The 13602-nt window shown below is 36.7% G+C and overlaps 1 protein-coding gene across 6 annotated transcripts in view; it reads right to left on the reverse strand.

Moving 5' to 3' along the window:
- VPS13C (vacuolar protein sorting 13 homolog C) overlaps positions 1-13602 on the reverse strand; it is a 90171-nt gene that overhangs the window by 75617 nt on the left and 952 nt on the right. For 5 of the 6 annotated variants that reach the window (XM_082061348.1, XM_082061347.1, XM_082061349.1 and 2 more), the window contains exons 2-8: positions 12814-12857; positions 11630-11672; positions 10793-10888; positions 9849-9950; positions 1620-1729; positions 731-790; positions 89-148 (exon numbers count right to left, since the gene is read on the reverse strand). In XM_082061348.1, coding sequence (XP_081917474.1) covers positions 89-148; positions 731-790; positions 1620-1729; positions 9849-9950; positions 10793-10888; positions 11630-11672; positions 12814-12857 — 515 coding nt within the window. Of the gene's footprint in view, positions 1-88; positions 149-730; positions 791-1619; positions 1730-6773; positions 6834-9848; positions 9951-10792; positions 10889-11629; positions 11673-12813; positions 12858-13602 lie in introns of those variants that run through there. The other variant, XM_082061351.1, reaches the window with a different exon arrangement.

Raw genomic sequence — 13602 nt, forward strand, 5'->3', positions numbered from 1 at the left:
CCCAAGATCGCTTCCTCTCTTCACTTGCTTAGGAAAAAAAAAAAAAAAAAAAAGAACCAACAAAACACAACACCACAACACACCTTACCTTGTATATTATCTTTGCAGCTTCATTCAGAATAGAAGGTGTCCAGTTCTCGTTTGTTGTCTACAAGTTCAAAGTGATAAAAGTCATCCTGTGCATCTTATTTAACACATTCGCAGTTTTATCCTAATTTTTCAAGTCCAGGATGCATAAGTTTAGTACTACCCAATTACAGAAGCCAGTTTCTCTGCACCACATAAGCACAAGTCAAAATCCAATACAAAATCTGTCAGTGTGATTTTTCAGCTCCTTATCCTACCCATAGAATCCCCAACATCCAAGGAAAACAGAGGCTAACTGAAATTTTCTTCCCCCATTTCCCAAAAGGCCTGGCAAAATACCACATTCTTTATCATCATTATGTAATGTTTGCCCTAATTTATTGATTAGGCCTGGAAATAACCTGCCCTATGAAACTAAACTTATTCAGTTTTAAAGATCACTTGGATCATAAGAATAAGTCACTTGTCTCAGAAAGTGTGATGTTCCTCAGGCATCTTCCCTTCTGCTTGCACAAACTTGAAGTACTATTTGCATGAAAAATATGTATACTGCCATTATATTGTATTAATACATTACTTTTCCTTTCTGTTACTCCAAAGACAAGTAAATCACAAACGTAACATGCATGCATACACACATCACCTGTAAACTAAGCTCGCCCAATGTCATTCCCAAGGAAATAGGGCACTGTGGATTTGTGATCTACAGAAAAAGAGAGAAAGAAGTACTATTTATTTATCTTGCTGCAATCAAAGATGTGTCATTTAATTCAAGTTTATTGAAATCCTGAGCTGTATTGAGGATCTTCCTTTGCTTAATCATTCTAGCTCAAGCATCCTTGGAACCCCCTAACTTAGGCCAAAACTAATATGGCTCTAGTGTAAAAACTTAGGACTTCAATTCAAGCTGAAAATTTCCTTTTGGCTTCTAAAATCTTCATACGGGAAAGAACCAAGACCAACGGAGTACCACATCTCAGTCAGCTATATCATTTTATGACTTCCATTCCTCTCACCTTTTTAAATTTAGCATCCCTGAAAATATTCTCAAAATAGGGTTGAGAAATCCTCTACATTCAATGCTGTTCTTTTACATTCAATTATCCCGTCACAAACTACTTTATACAGGCTAGAATAATACCAGTTTGGTTCACATAAACATTTTTATTTGTTGTTTTAACTATTCACCTTTCAACTCATCTCTAACCCTACCAGCTTCTGTCATTATGGACTTCACCTAGGATGCTTAAAAATTCCATACATCAACTGCACACACTAACATGTGACCAACAGCCACCATCCACATTTAGTGAGCAAGGCACCACTGGACAAGGCAAGAGAAGAATCCCTATTTCACATAGCCAAAATATTCCCAGCTTTCAGTTATATCTGGGATACTTTACTCAAAGAGGCGCAAAAGAAACCACAGCAACCTCTTCAAGATGGCAGATAAGTTTCTCTCTATGGAGTATACAATCATGACTGCACTGGAGTCCAATTTAAAATGAAGATAATACGTTCCAGATACTTACATCATCTTCATATTTAACATGAATGCCTGTGATTTTGACTTGCACATTTTTTATAACTTGAGTTGCAAGCTTTTCTAAAAAAGTGTCTTTCTTCTCCTCCTTTGGTTTGTCTGAAACAATAATTTTTAAAAAGTCAGCATTCAATGTAGTAGCTGCATCTTGAGTTTAAGCACACCAACAGCTACACTAAGGTGTTTACTGTAACACAAATACTTATCATTTAAGTTTCCACTTCTTTAGATTACATATTTGCATTTTTTTCCTTTTCTGTCCATCCATATTCTGAAGATGTTATTTTAGCTGTCTGCACAACACAACCATAACAAAATTTTGTCTAAGTTTCAGTCAACATGGTTTAGCTTACAGCAAGTTCTTGTTTAATATACTTCTCCCCACTCCTTCTAAGGTAAAAGGTTCTCTCTTAAGAGCCTCTCAGCAACTAACTAGGCGTTTAAACAAGCAAATAGGTAAGATGGTGTAATTTAGCACAAAATACCCTTGAATACCAAGGTGAAGATGATACTTGCACAAGAGGCCAGATCATTAAAACCTTTAGAACACTGCTTAAGAAAGTTAAGAAGCTGGCAGACCATAAGTGAAAACAATCATTTGGTGAACTATTCCATTTCTAAAATTATCATCTCAGGCTGTCTTAACGTTTTGCACAAAATATGACTAGATAATCTGCTTGTTCTCTAGCTACTTTCATAGGCTACCTTGTCTTCTTCATGATCCGCCTTACAAGGGGGCTATCCCAGTGAATGCCTCTGACCAGTCTACTTAAACTTGTACATTTGTGTTGGAAATACTACACATGGCTCAAGTTGAAGGAACAGTCATGGTTATCCAAGCAGAGAGGAGTACAGATTTTGCCTAAGGGCTGCACTCCCAGTTTGACTTCACAGTTTCACAGTATGTTTGGGATTGGAAGGGACCTCAAAAGATCATCTAGTCCAATCCCCCTGCTGGAGCAGGAATGCCTAGGTGAGGTCTCACAGGAACATGTCCAGGCAGGCTTTGAATGTCTCCAGAGAAGGAGACTCCACAACCTCCCTGGGCAGCCTGTTCCAGTGTTCTGTCACCCTCACTGAGAAGTTTTTTCTCAAATTTAAGTGGAACCTCTTGTGTTCCAGCTTGATCCCATTACCCCTTGTCCTATCATTGTTTGCCACCAAGAAGAGCCTGGCTCCATCCTCGTGGCACTCACCCTTTATATATTTATAAACATTAATAAGGTCACCCCTCAGTCTCCTCCAAACTAAAGAGACCCAGCTCCCTCAGCCTTTCTTCATAAGGGAGATGCTCCACTCCCTTCATCATCTTTGTTGCCCTACGCTGGACCCTCTCCAGCAGTTCCCTGTCCTTCTTGAACTGAGGGGCCCAGAACTGGACACAATATTCCAGATCTGGTCTCACCAGGGCGGAGTAGAGGGGCAGGAGAACCTCTCTCGATCTACTAACCAACCCCCTTCTAATACACCTCAGGTACCATTGGCCTTCCTGGCCACAAGGGCACAGTGCTGGCTCATGGTCATCCTGTTGTCCACCAGGACCCCCAGGTCCCTTTCCCCTACACTGCTCTCTAATATGTAATCTCCCAACCTACACTGGAACCTGGGGTTGTTCCTGCCCAGATGCAGGACTCTACACTTTCCCTTGTTAAATTTCATTAGGTTATTCCCTGCCCAACTCTCCAGCCTGTCCAGGTCCTGCTGGATGGCAGCACAGCCTTCTGGCTTGTCAGCCACTCCTCCCAGCTTAGTGTCATCAGCAAACTTGCTGATAGTACACTCTATTCCCTCGTCTAAATCGTTAATGAATATATTGAATAATATTGGCCCCAGTACTGACCCCTGAGGCACTGCACTAGATACTGGCCTCCAACTAGACTCCGCACCATTGACTACCACTCTCTGGCTTCTCTCTTTAAGCCAGCTTACTTCTTACTTACTTCTCAGCTTACTTTAACTGTAACTTTTTAAATTTACAAAGCACACTGAACACCAGAGATATAACCTTGTACATCTTGTTATTAAACTTAGGATTTTTTTAAAGCTCTAAGAGAGGTTCAGAAAAGCCCACTAAATATGAAAAGATTTCATCATTGAATGTGATATAACACTATTTTAGTCAAGTGAGAATTGGATTTCAAGTAAATAATTAGTCAGGAGCTCAGAAGAAACCAATTACATGTAACTCACACTTCCTCCTATTAATAATTTCTTCACAACTCCCACTGTCTATTAACAGAAACCAACACAATACTGATTTAAAAAAAAAAAGGGGCAAAAGTGCTTATCAAAGCTTCATGACCTTCAAGTGCAAGCAGGCAACCCAGAAACATTCTCCAGTCAGACACAACTACCAGCAGCAATGACAGTTTGATAACTAACAGCACTTATCTAGGGCCCCCACAAAGTTTTCACTCCAATTACAAGTCTATGCTGCAGTGTCCTCCAGGATCAAATACATAACAATAACTACACATGGGATATGGCAACCCATTCTGACTCACACGCTAATACTAACCACCTGCATGGTTTGGTACTTAAGAACAATAATGATTATCCTCTTGGGGAAAATAATAAATTTCATTGCTGCCAAAATAAATGTCATAACACCACACTTGCTATTTAGAGCAGAAGTTGAAAAGGGCGGAAAAGACTGTTTACAGCAATATCATCAGGATAGCATCAGTTTTTCCAACAGTCACAGTGAAGTGCCACTAATCAGCCTGTCAAACGCATACATTTTTGTTGGAAATGCTACAGAGAGCTCAAGTTGAAGAAACAGGCATAGCTATCCAAGGAGAGAGAAACAAGGACTCTCTTCCATCTTATTGGATTCAGAGAATGAATAAGCGGCAAAACAGACCTCTCTCCAATTTAAATCCTCTCTTTCAAACAGGAGAGAAAAGGTATCAGTGTATGTATATCCAAGATTAAGAAAAACTAACCCAAACAAAGGAAAAAAAAAAAAGTCTTTAAAAATAAGTTAAAAGCCATAACTTTTACCCACCTTTTGAGCGATCACGACCTTTAAAAGGTCTTTTAAAATGCTTTTTATACTTTTTACGCTTACGTCCTTTTTCAGTGCAAGCAATTTTTGGGGGAAAGGATAAAAATCAAGTTAGTAAAGCAGAAATATAAGAAAGCATAAGAAGAGATGGAAGAAAGTTTAGTTTGCCTTAAAGCAGAATGACTTAGTAAGGTCTCATCAAAAGCTTTTAAAGAAGTTCAGATCTGTTAAGGAAGCAATCAGCTACTTGTCATACCACAGAGCCTTATTTTTCATAATTTATGTACACCTAAATTCACTTTCACAGAACCAACTAAACACTTGCCTTTTTTTTTAATTTTTGGGAAAAAGTCATTCAAGTTCAAAGCCCAAGTAAACTAGGCAGCCACTAAACACTTCAGATTAAGTATCCAAATTTCTACTGGATCAATTGTCCTGCCAATTTTAAAGTCAAGGCAAATAATTCAACTTTCATATATTTCTTCTGTAACATCTCAAGAGTCAAAGAAATTACAAATAATCACCAGGCTTCTTAGCAAATACACACCCAGACTTCTTAATGAGTGCATTGCATAATTCCAGATGACTTACACACAAAAGAGAGCTCAAAACAGAGCCATGACAGCTTATTAGAAACCGCAGTGAATCAGTTTTTATGTAATGCATTTGTTTCTTATTTAATGACCTCAGGCAAAGGCATAACAGTTTTAAGTGAACAGTTAATAACATACACATGGGGAAAAAAACATGGAAGTTAGAATTCAGAGGTTTCTACCATACGAGGACAGAACTTCCTGTTCTGACATGTACACAGAAACCCAAAGAGCACTTTTCAATATGATTCTCATGCTAATCAGCAATATGGTATGAAAGCAATCTGAAAGAACTATACCAGTAACTGTAGAAAATGCCTACAAAAATGATGACTCTTTAAAAGCTTTATAGGAAATTAAATTCTATTATTTACACACTAGTTATGACCCATACATTCACAACCATTTCATGAACTAAATTAATGCTCAATTTTTTCCACATTTCTCAATAAAACCTGTTTGGTAAGTTGCTCTGTTTCTTTCCCCTCTCTGGCCATATGGGGGGAAAGAACATTAAAGCTGCCTGTGCTTAAGATGTTGTAGCATGAGAAGGAAGCAAGTGAAAAATTGTATTTAACTTTGGGGAACAACTTTTCAGACTTGATCAAACAAAGGAGGAAAAAAGCACCTGCCAAGATTTCAACCTGTCTTGCAGGTAAGGTGATGACCCTACAAATTACTAGAGGAAAAACTGTCAAATAGAAACAATGTTCTCTTTTCGATAGTTCCTTTTAACAATACAATTAATCCTTTCTAAATTATATTTTTTACAAGACAGCTTCTTCTTTCACTTACTATTGAATTTGTAGTTCACTCCCATGTATGACATAACTGAGGCAACATGATTTGTCTCTTGATTACCTGCATCCATTACTATGGAGAAACTAAATGTATGACTTTAAGCTCATTCTAAATCTGCACTCACTTAAAAGCCAACTAAGTAATTTTGGCTAAGAATAAATTTCTGAAAATCTGGTTCAAGAAGATAAAAATACAACAGGTAAAACACAATAACAGTTCCTCCCAATTTCAGAGAAAACTGTTTCCCTGCATAACTTGAGAGCAGTCCAAATAAACAGAAGCAGGGGAAAGCATGCTAAGTGCCTTCCATCTGCTAGGGGTCATTTTGCCTGTCCACAGTTTCAAGACAGTCTGAATTTCCAGTATCTTAAGCCCAGACACTTTAAGTAAGGGTAATTACCCTCTATTCTGAAAACAACTAAAGACAATGTTTTAAAACTACAGTAGAATGTTCTCAGTATTTTATAACATTCCTGAGCTCATAATAGCTGATAGAAATCTTTCTAAATGGTCTCTTAATGTTCTTCAACAGCCACTCAGTTAAGACAGGACTGGTCATTGCAAGTTTCCAACTGATTCCACGGTTATTAAAATCTTATTTCTAGAACCACCAATATGTGGATGCTTACCAAACAAGTACTGTTTTCTGATGTCTATGTTGGGCTGCTTTGCCAGGGTTGTTTTTAAAAATGTAAGCTGCATACCCATCATGCACGTGCAAAATGTAACCATGCATACCCACCGGGCTTGATGTCCTTGTAAATCAGACTCTCCAACCCATACAAGGAATCTTGTAAATGAGTGCCTTGGTCCACATGGCAGCAAATAACCAAAAAAATGCATTTTGTTTATAACACAGAAATCAGCTGCTGATTTTATGTTAAGTTTATAAAACTCATATGACACATCACTATTGCCATTACAGTATCTCACAGCCAGGGTCACTTCAGAATATCTATTTTCAAAGATTATCTACATGGGCAAATCATGCAATTTTCATTTTACATATAACCAGCAAAAGACAAGAGCTGCAAGCTTTAGTTCCCATATGTAAGTTTTGATACTGATAGATTTTAATAGCTCAGAAAACAGAAAATAATGTCTCCCAGCTTGTGTCAGCAGGACTTGCTATCACTTCCCCATCACACTATGCTAACCACACGGTGACAACCATTTTGCTCATTATTTAAATAATATGTCTAAAGAAAATATCCCCAGGACTGTTTATGCTAAGACCCTCTTAAATAAATGCAAGTACTGAATCGAGATTCTAAACACATTAAGGTGAGTACTAATGAGAAAAGCAAATACAGCTGAGAATTCACGGACCCTGATAATTTTCTATTCAATATATTTCCTAGTTTTTCACCATTTATTGTGTACTCTTAAAATCCTACAGAAAGAGCTGAATTCTTAGAGGTTTACGGTGCAGCCAAGCAACTTGGGCCCTGAGACTTCTGTACCATGCAAAAGCAAGTGATCTGCTCATGCAAGAGTTACACAAGTCCTCCTGAGTATTCTAGTAAAACACCAGAAACAAACAGCTACCACTGAGATATGACCATAGAATCTTAGAATATCTCAAGTTGGAAGGGACCCATAAAGATCATGCTGCAGTGAGACTGAGACAATAACTACAGTAAAAAAAAAAAAAAAATCCAATTTGTATGTTCCTGTTGCTTTTCCTTCATAAGGCTGAAAGTTTAAAACTGCAAAACATTACCAAATCCAATTCTAGTTATTAATATAAGAAGCTGATCACCTTTATCCTGTTGTTCACAAAGAATAGTGGCTTTAATCAACTACCCTTACTTCCTGCTTACTTTCTAATTGTACAGTTAAAAATGCAAACTCAGACTTGCTGAAGCTGCAAGTCCACTCTACTTCCTTGTGGTTTGTTGCAATAAATTAATTCACTGAGGTCTCTAGAAAAAAAAAAAAAAAAAAAAAAAAAGCTAAACTTTCTATGTAAGTATTTAGCCATGTAGTCATGCATTAGAAATGGTTTTTCACTTTTACACAGAAGGGATATTTGACTTTTTGATCTCTTTAACCATAAAAAAATTACTGTTATGGTATTCCACAACCTCTAATAATAAAATAAAATAAAATGCATCCTTTGTGTGGTGTAGAAGCAGAGAGTTTGTAAAGCAGATACTGAAAGGCATACAGAGTTCTCAGTGATGGTTATTGCTGCTGCTTAAATGGTCATCTCAGATGTTGGTACAACTAAATTGGGGGGGAGGGAATGCAGGGAGGATTAAAAAAAAAAAAAAACAAAACACCAACACATTTTCCAACCCCCCAGTCATACTTTGTGTTTTTAATAGAGTAAATTGAAGTTATACTGAGGTATGATTTTTATATGTGGGGGGTTTTTTGTTTGTTTGTTTTTTCAAAAGCCTTAGAAATGCCGGATGTGGTAAGTTTCTTTGAAAACAAAATAAGATGACTGTCACAGGCATACTCTTAATTATGTTAAGGTCCAGAATGAGAATTCGACAAGCAGTGCCCATTAGGTTGATTTACTGTTATATTACCCCTTCATCCCATTGCTAGTGGTGCAAAGAATAATGGCTGAAACACTACACTGCTGCTTTACAGTACTACACAACCAAGTCCATAACCAAGGTGAACATCCCTTTGCCCCAGTATGAAGTCATGGCTGCAGAATTCATTCACTGAAGCTGTCTTAGCCCTCATACAGTTTCTGGCACACGAAAGACAAGAAATAAAGCAAGGCTTATTTCTTCACTGGAAATCCATTGCCAGATAGCTGTTTGAAGGAAACTGCAAATGTACATCTCAAATGAGCAAAACAGGAACAAGGCAGTAGAGAATTCTGTAATGGGAAAACTAAATAAGCAAAGAGATAACAATCAAACTTTCTTTTTCCATGTGTTCTAAGCATCATTTAATTTTCAGTAACTTTTCCAAGGCAAATGACCTGCAGCATTACAGGTATCATAGAGATGCACCTTAAGAACGATTATACAGCCCAGCAAACAAGTCTCACTTCAGACAAAAACTCCAAAAAGTTTTTCCTCCACCATACACAGTCACCTGTCATTGGTTCTGAGCTTGGCTTCTGTCCAAACAAGCCTAATTTACACCATAATTTTGTTACAATAAAAAAACAGAACAAAAACAACACCATCACACACCCTACGTGAATCAGGCTAACTGCACTGAAATCAACTGTTTTAAACTATAACTGAAAGCTTATAAAAATTGTAATGACCTAGATCAAAAGTTTAAGTTTCCTAAGTTCATGTTCAATTGCTTCCTAGGGACATGAATTATTTCCTGCTCAAGAGATTCTAATTTTTCAAACTAGTCAAAACCCAGTATACCATAAAAGGACAGCAGAAACCGAAAAAAAAGCATTATTGTTAAAGTAAAAATTTACAAACATACCACTCTGCTTAAAGTTTCCTTCAACCTGTCACATGCACCTCTAAAACACATTATTAAATACCCACTAGTGAAGCTCTAAAATCAAGATAACACTAGTCTCACGCAATGCAGTTTCTACCTTTGGTCCTGTTCCCCCAGAGCATTAAGGAAAAAAAAAAGGAAAAAAAGACATACCAGATTATCAAATTCCCCATTTCCAATGGAAGCTGACTGGATAAATGAATAGTAAACAAAACAAAGAATGTTTCTTTCAAGCATTAGAGGAAAAAGGCTTTTCAAAGGACTGCAGACACTTGAAAACAACAACATTTATTAAGTCAATCACAAAACAGGACTTGTCTTTCATAGCATAGTCTAAATACTCCAATTCCAAAGGAAATTTGTGTTATTAACTCAGTACCTTTTTCTGCTGCTTTCCGCAAGGCTTCCTCAATTCTCACCAGTTCCTTCTGCTTATTATCCTGCAAGTATTTTTCTTCCTTCTCTGCATCATATTTAATGCCTGTAAGCAAAGTTGGAACAGCTTAATCCTAAATTTCAAGTTACTTGAATGCATAACCAAGCAGTGCACACCATATTCAATATTATGTTGCTAAACACCTTGAGATAAAAGCTGTTCTAGGTTTAATTGCCAAAAGTTGCATCCAGGCTCTGAACTTGATATTTTTACACAGTAAAATGCAAAACAATCATACCAACATTTAAGCATTTCTTCACAGGAGAACCTTTCCATGAAAATCCATATCCTTAACTGTGGTCTGTGCAATATAATGCAGGTTTGTAAGTTCTACTACACATATATTTGATGCTCTAGAAACTTGCAAGTTTTTTTAATATACCAGAGATTCTGATTTTAGTGCCAGAGTTAGGTTATGGTTGGACTCAATGATCTTGAGGGTCTCTTCCAACCAAAATGATTCTATGATTTCAGAGAAAACCAATCAGATTCTCTGATCCTCTTTTCTCTCTCTAAAAGCAGCTCTAATGGAATTAATATTTTCAGTTGTTGTCAGTTAGAAACAGACAAACTATATCATGCAAATGCTAAAAGATCTAAACCATGCCAGAATAGTGGATTCAGGATAGGCTCGCTTCAGAAGAAACTTGGCTGTTGAACTGAACTTGGAATGGACAGAACCAAGGATTTCCATAAAAGCAACAGGTGTTTTCTCCCACCCTTCTTCCACTACCTTGTCAGCATTTGTCTAGAAGTCTCCCTCAGGGAACACAATGTAAAAATGGCAACTTACATTAACTACTTGTTATCATATACTCAGTTACATGGTATCCTTAGATATTCTTCTCTTCATTATTTAATGAAGTGTTGTTGAAGAGTTTACGTACTTGCTCCAGGAACTACTAGAAGATACAAGCCTTCTAGGGTTGCAACAACTGCCTCGCCATAGAGATTCTTCCAAGGAATCTTCAGAGTAAGTTTATCTAAACAAAACAGATACAGTTACATCAAAACAAAAATCTACACTGTGCTTAGTTCAAACAATGCCTTAGGCATCAAAAAGCATTAGTATCTTCATGGCCTAAACACATATGAAGGAGAGATTGTATGGGTCTAAACATTTTTACAAAGCCTTTGAGGCCACAAAATAAATGCAGAGAAAATATAAGCCACAGATCTAGGCAAGAAGACGCAATTTGAGTCAAAAGATTTCAGATCTAAACCTGAGATCATGACTGGAATTCAATTCACTGGGATGAATGCAATTTTCCCAGTCAAGTAGAAGAAGAAATACAACACACATTGCTCTCCAACAAATGTTTCATGTGAAAAAGCAATTTTGGCCACTAGGGAAAGGAATTTATCTATCTATCTTGGAGCTCTTAAACCCTTGGCATGTTTGCAAGTTTCAGGGACTCTGTTTAAACTCTTCATATACCAAATCTGTCCTTTAAAGAGCCACACACATTCTGCCTACACTAAACAGCTCCCTTGATCATCCATGTGTCTGGGAAGAACCTCTCAGACAAGTTTTTCATACCAACTTGTATGTATGGTCATCCAGGGCAGTCACATTAGATTCCTCTGCTAGTTTTAACAGCAAGTACAATTACACAGATCACTTAAGAAAGCTTGACAAAAAAAAAAAGATTCAGAGGCAAGACTGACCTTAAAGCCTGTACTAAAATTTCCATTTCAGTACTTACACTAAACCAAAAACTTACCTATCTGACCAACTTTTATTCTAAAAGGTACATCCAGTTCACTCTGTAAATTAAAAAGAAAAAAAAAAGTATTCAACATACTCACGTATTTCAAAGATAAGCTGGTTTATACAGCAAAATTATCTTTACTTCTGTTAAAACTATTTTTCCAGAACTGAAGTTCCAGAACAGAAACAGTTCTCCATACGACAGTGATTGAATTATTTAGCAATACTCCCATGAACTCAGGAATCCATAAATATGGTTAGGCTTTTAGAAAGCCTTAAAACAAAGCATTTACACATTTCTGGCAATTCTCTCCTACAAGTATGATAATGTCTCCCTCCAAAGGTTACTAAAAAGTAACATTTATCTATATACAAGAATTTAGAATTTCTGGATAATGACATGGGTACTTAATGTAAGCTTTTTCTTAGTTTTCCTTCAGTCCAGCATTTGAATAACCATATCTACACTCAGAGAGTACACATCTGAAAAACATCTTCCCTGCCAGTTTTAAATACGCACAGAAAATCCTAAACACAAGCTTCAATCCCATCAACCAATGCAGAAGGATGAACTTTTTCCCTGTTTATCCCCACACCAACAAATGAGAAATGAACCACTATCTTTCAGAAGATTTCAATTAGATCAATCAATTTGCAGGTCTCAGGCCTTGGAAAAAAACATTTATTCAACCAAAGCTGAAAAAATAAAAAAGTAGGTCTACACAAATCCATTAGAGCTAGCACATCATTCAGAAACAAAAAACATCTACTGCATGGACATAAAACTGATATAAAAACCCTATGACTTAACTAAAGTATGATTATACAGCAGTAGTCACAGCAGAAACTAAATCCTAAGTTGTACTGGATGACCAAAATGGTAACAGAATCCTCAAATGCTAGGACTGGTTGTGTATGCATGTACACATAAAACACTAGGACACTTATTCAAAACCCTACTGATAACTTCTCAGAAGTTATTCTTCTCTTCTGAAGGAGTACACTTACCTTTTCACCCATAACTTCTTTTCTTTCTCTTCCAGTAACAAGAGCAAAATTGAAAGTAGTTAACGAGGGACTTACTTCCAATAACCAGTAAAGAAGGCATACTGTGTAACATAAGACTATAGTAATATTTTATCCTATGACTGAGCCTTTAAGCCCATAAAACAATTTTACAAGTATTAGAATACTTACTAATGCATTCTCCTTTATCTGTAAGTTGTCAAGTGCCACATCACCTATTTAGCAGGAGAAGTACAGAACAAGTGACTTCAACTACTATGGAAGCTGGAACACAGAACACAACTACAACCCTTCCCAGTACAGATGGATGAAATCTGAAAACCTTACTCCAGTTACAGAATAGCACAAGAGATGTCTAAGAGGCATTAAACACTGATTATTCAGACAAAATATAAAGGTATAAGAGATTATAGAAATATCACTAACTTGGACATCTATGTATTTCTACTCTATTAAATACACATACGGTAACACGAAATCTTTCTTATTATTCATTTTGTTGTGAACCATAATTATAGTTCTATCAAGGTAGGGTAGACTACGAAAATTCTATCATGTTTTTAATGACTTCACATAACAGAAAAATCATGAATCATAGAGCCATAAAAACACTTGTGTATTTGCACAAACACATTAACTTTTCATGACACAGACAACACAATAGGATTTCCAAAGGGAATGCTGGTACACAGCATTATACCTGAGGAAAGCACATATACCTCTTCATATTTCAATGACAGATTCGCTACAGTTACATTATATTTTTAATATAGGTATTAATAACATATAAGTATTAAAATATTACTACCATGGCAAAAGCAACATTTAGAAAAGAGAGGAGTTTCATCCCTTATGTATGGGATAAACAGCCAGCCTTCCAAAAAAGCCAGCCTTCTTTAGACAGTACTATTTTTTACATGCCTACAGGGTATATATTAATGTATCCACTGAGAATAGTCC

This window comes from Streptopelia decaocto (genome assembly GCF_964273445.1).
Source record: "Streptopelia decaocto genome assembly, chromosome: 9".
NCBI classification, from domain to species: domain Eukaryota; kingdom Metazoa; phylum Chordata; class Aves; order Columbiformes; family Columbidae; genus Streptopelia; species Streptopelia decaocto.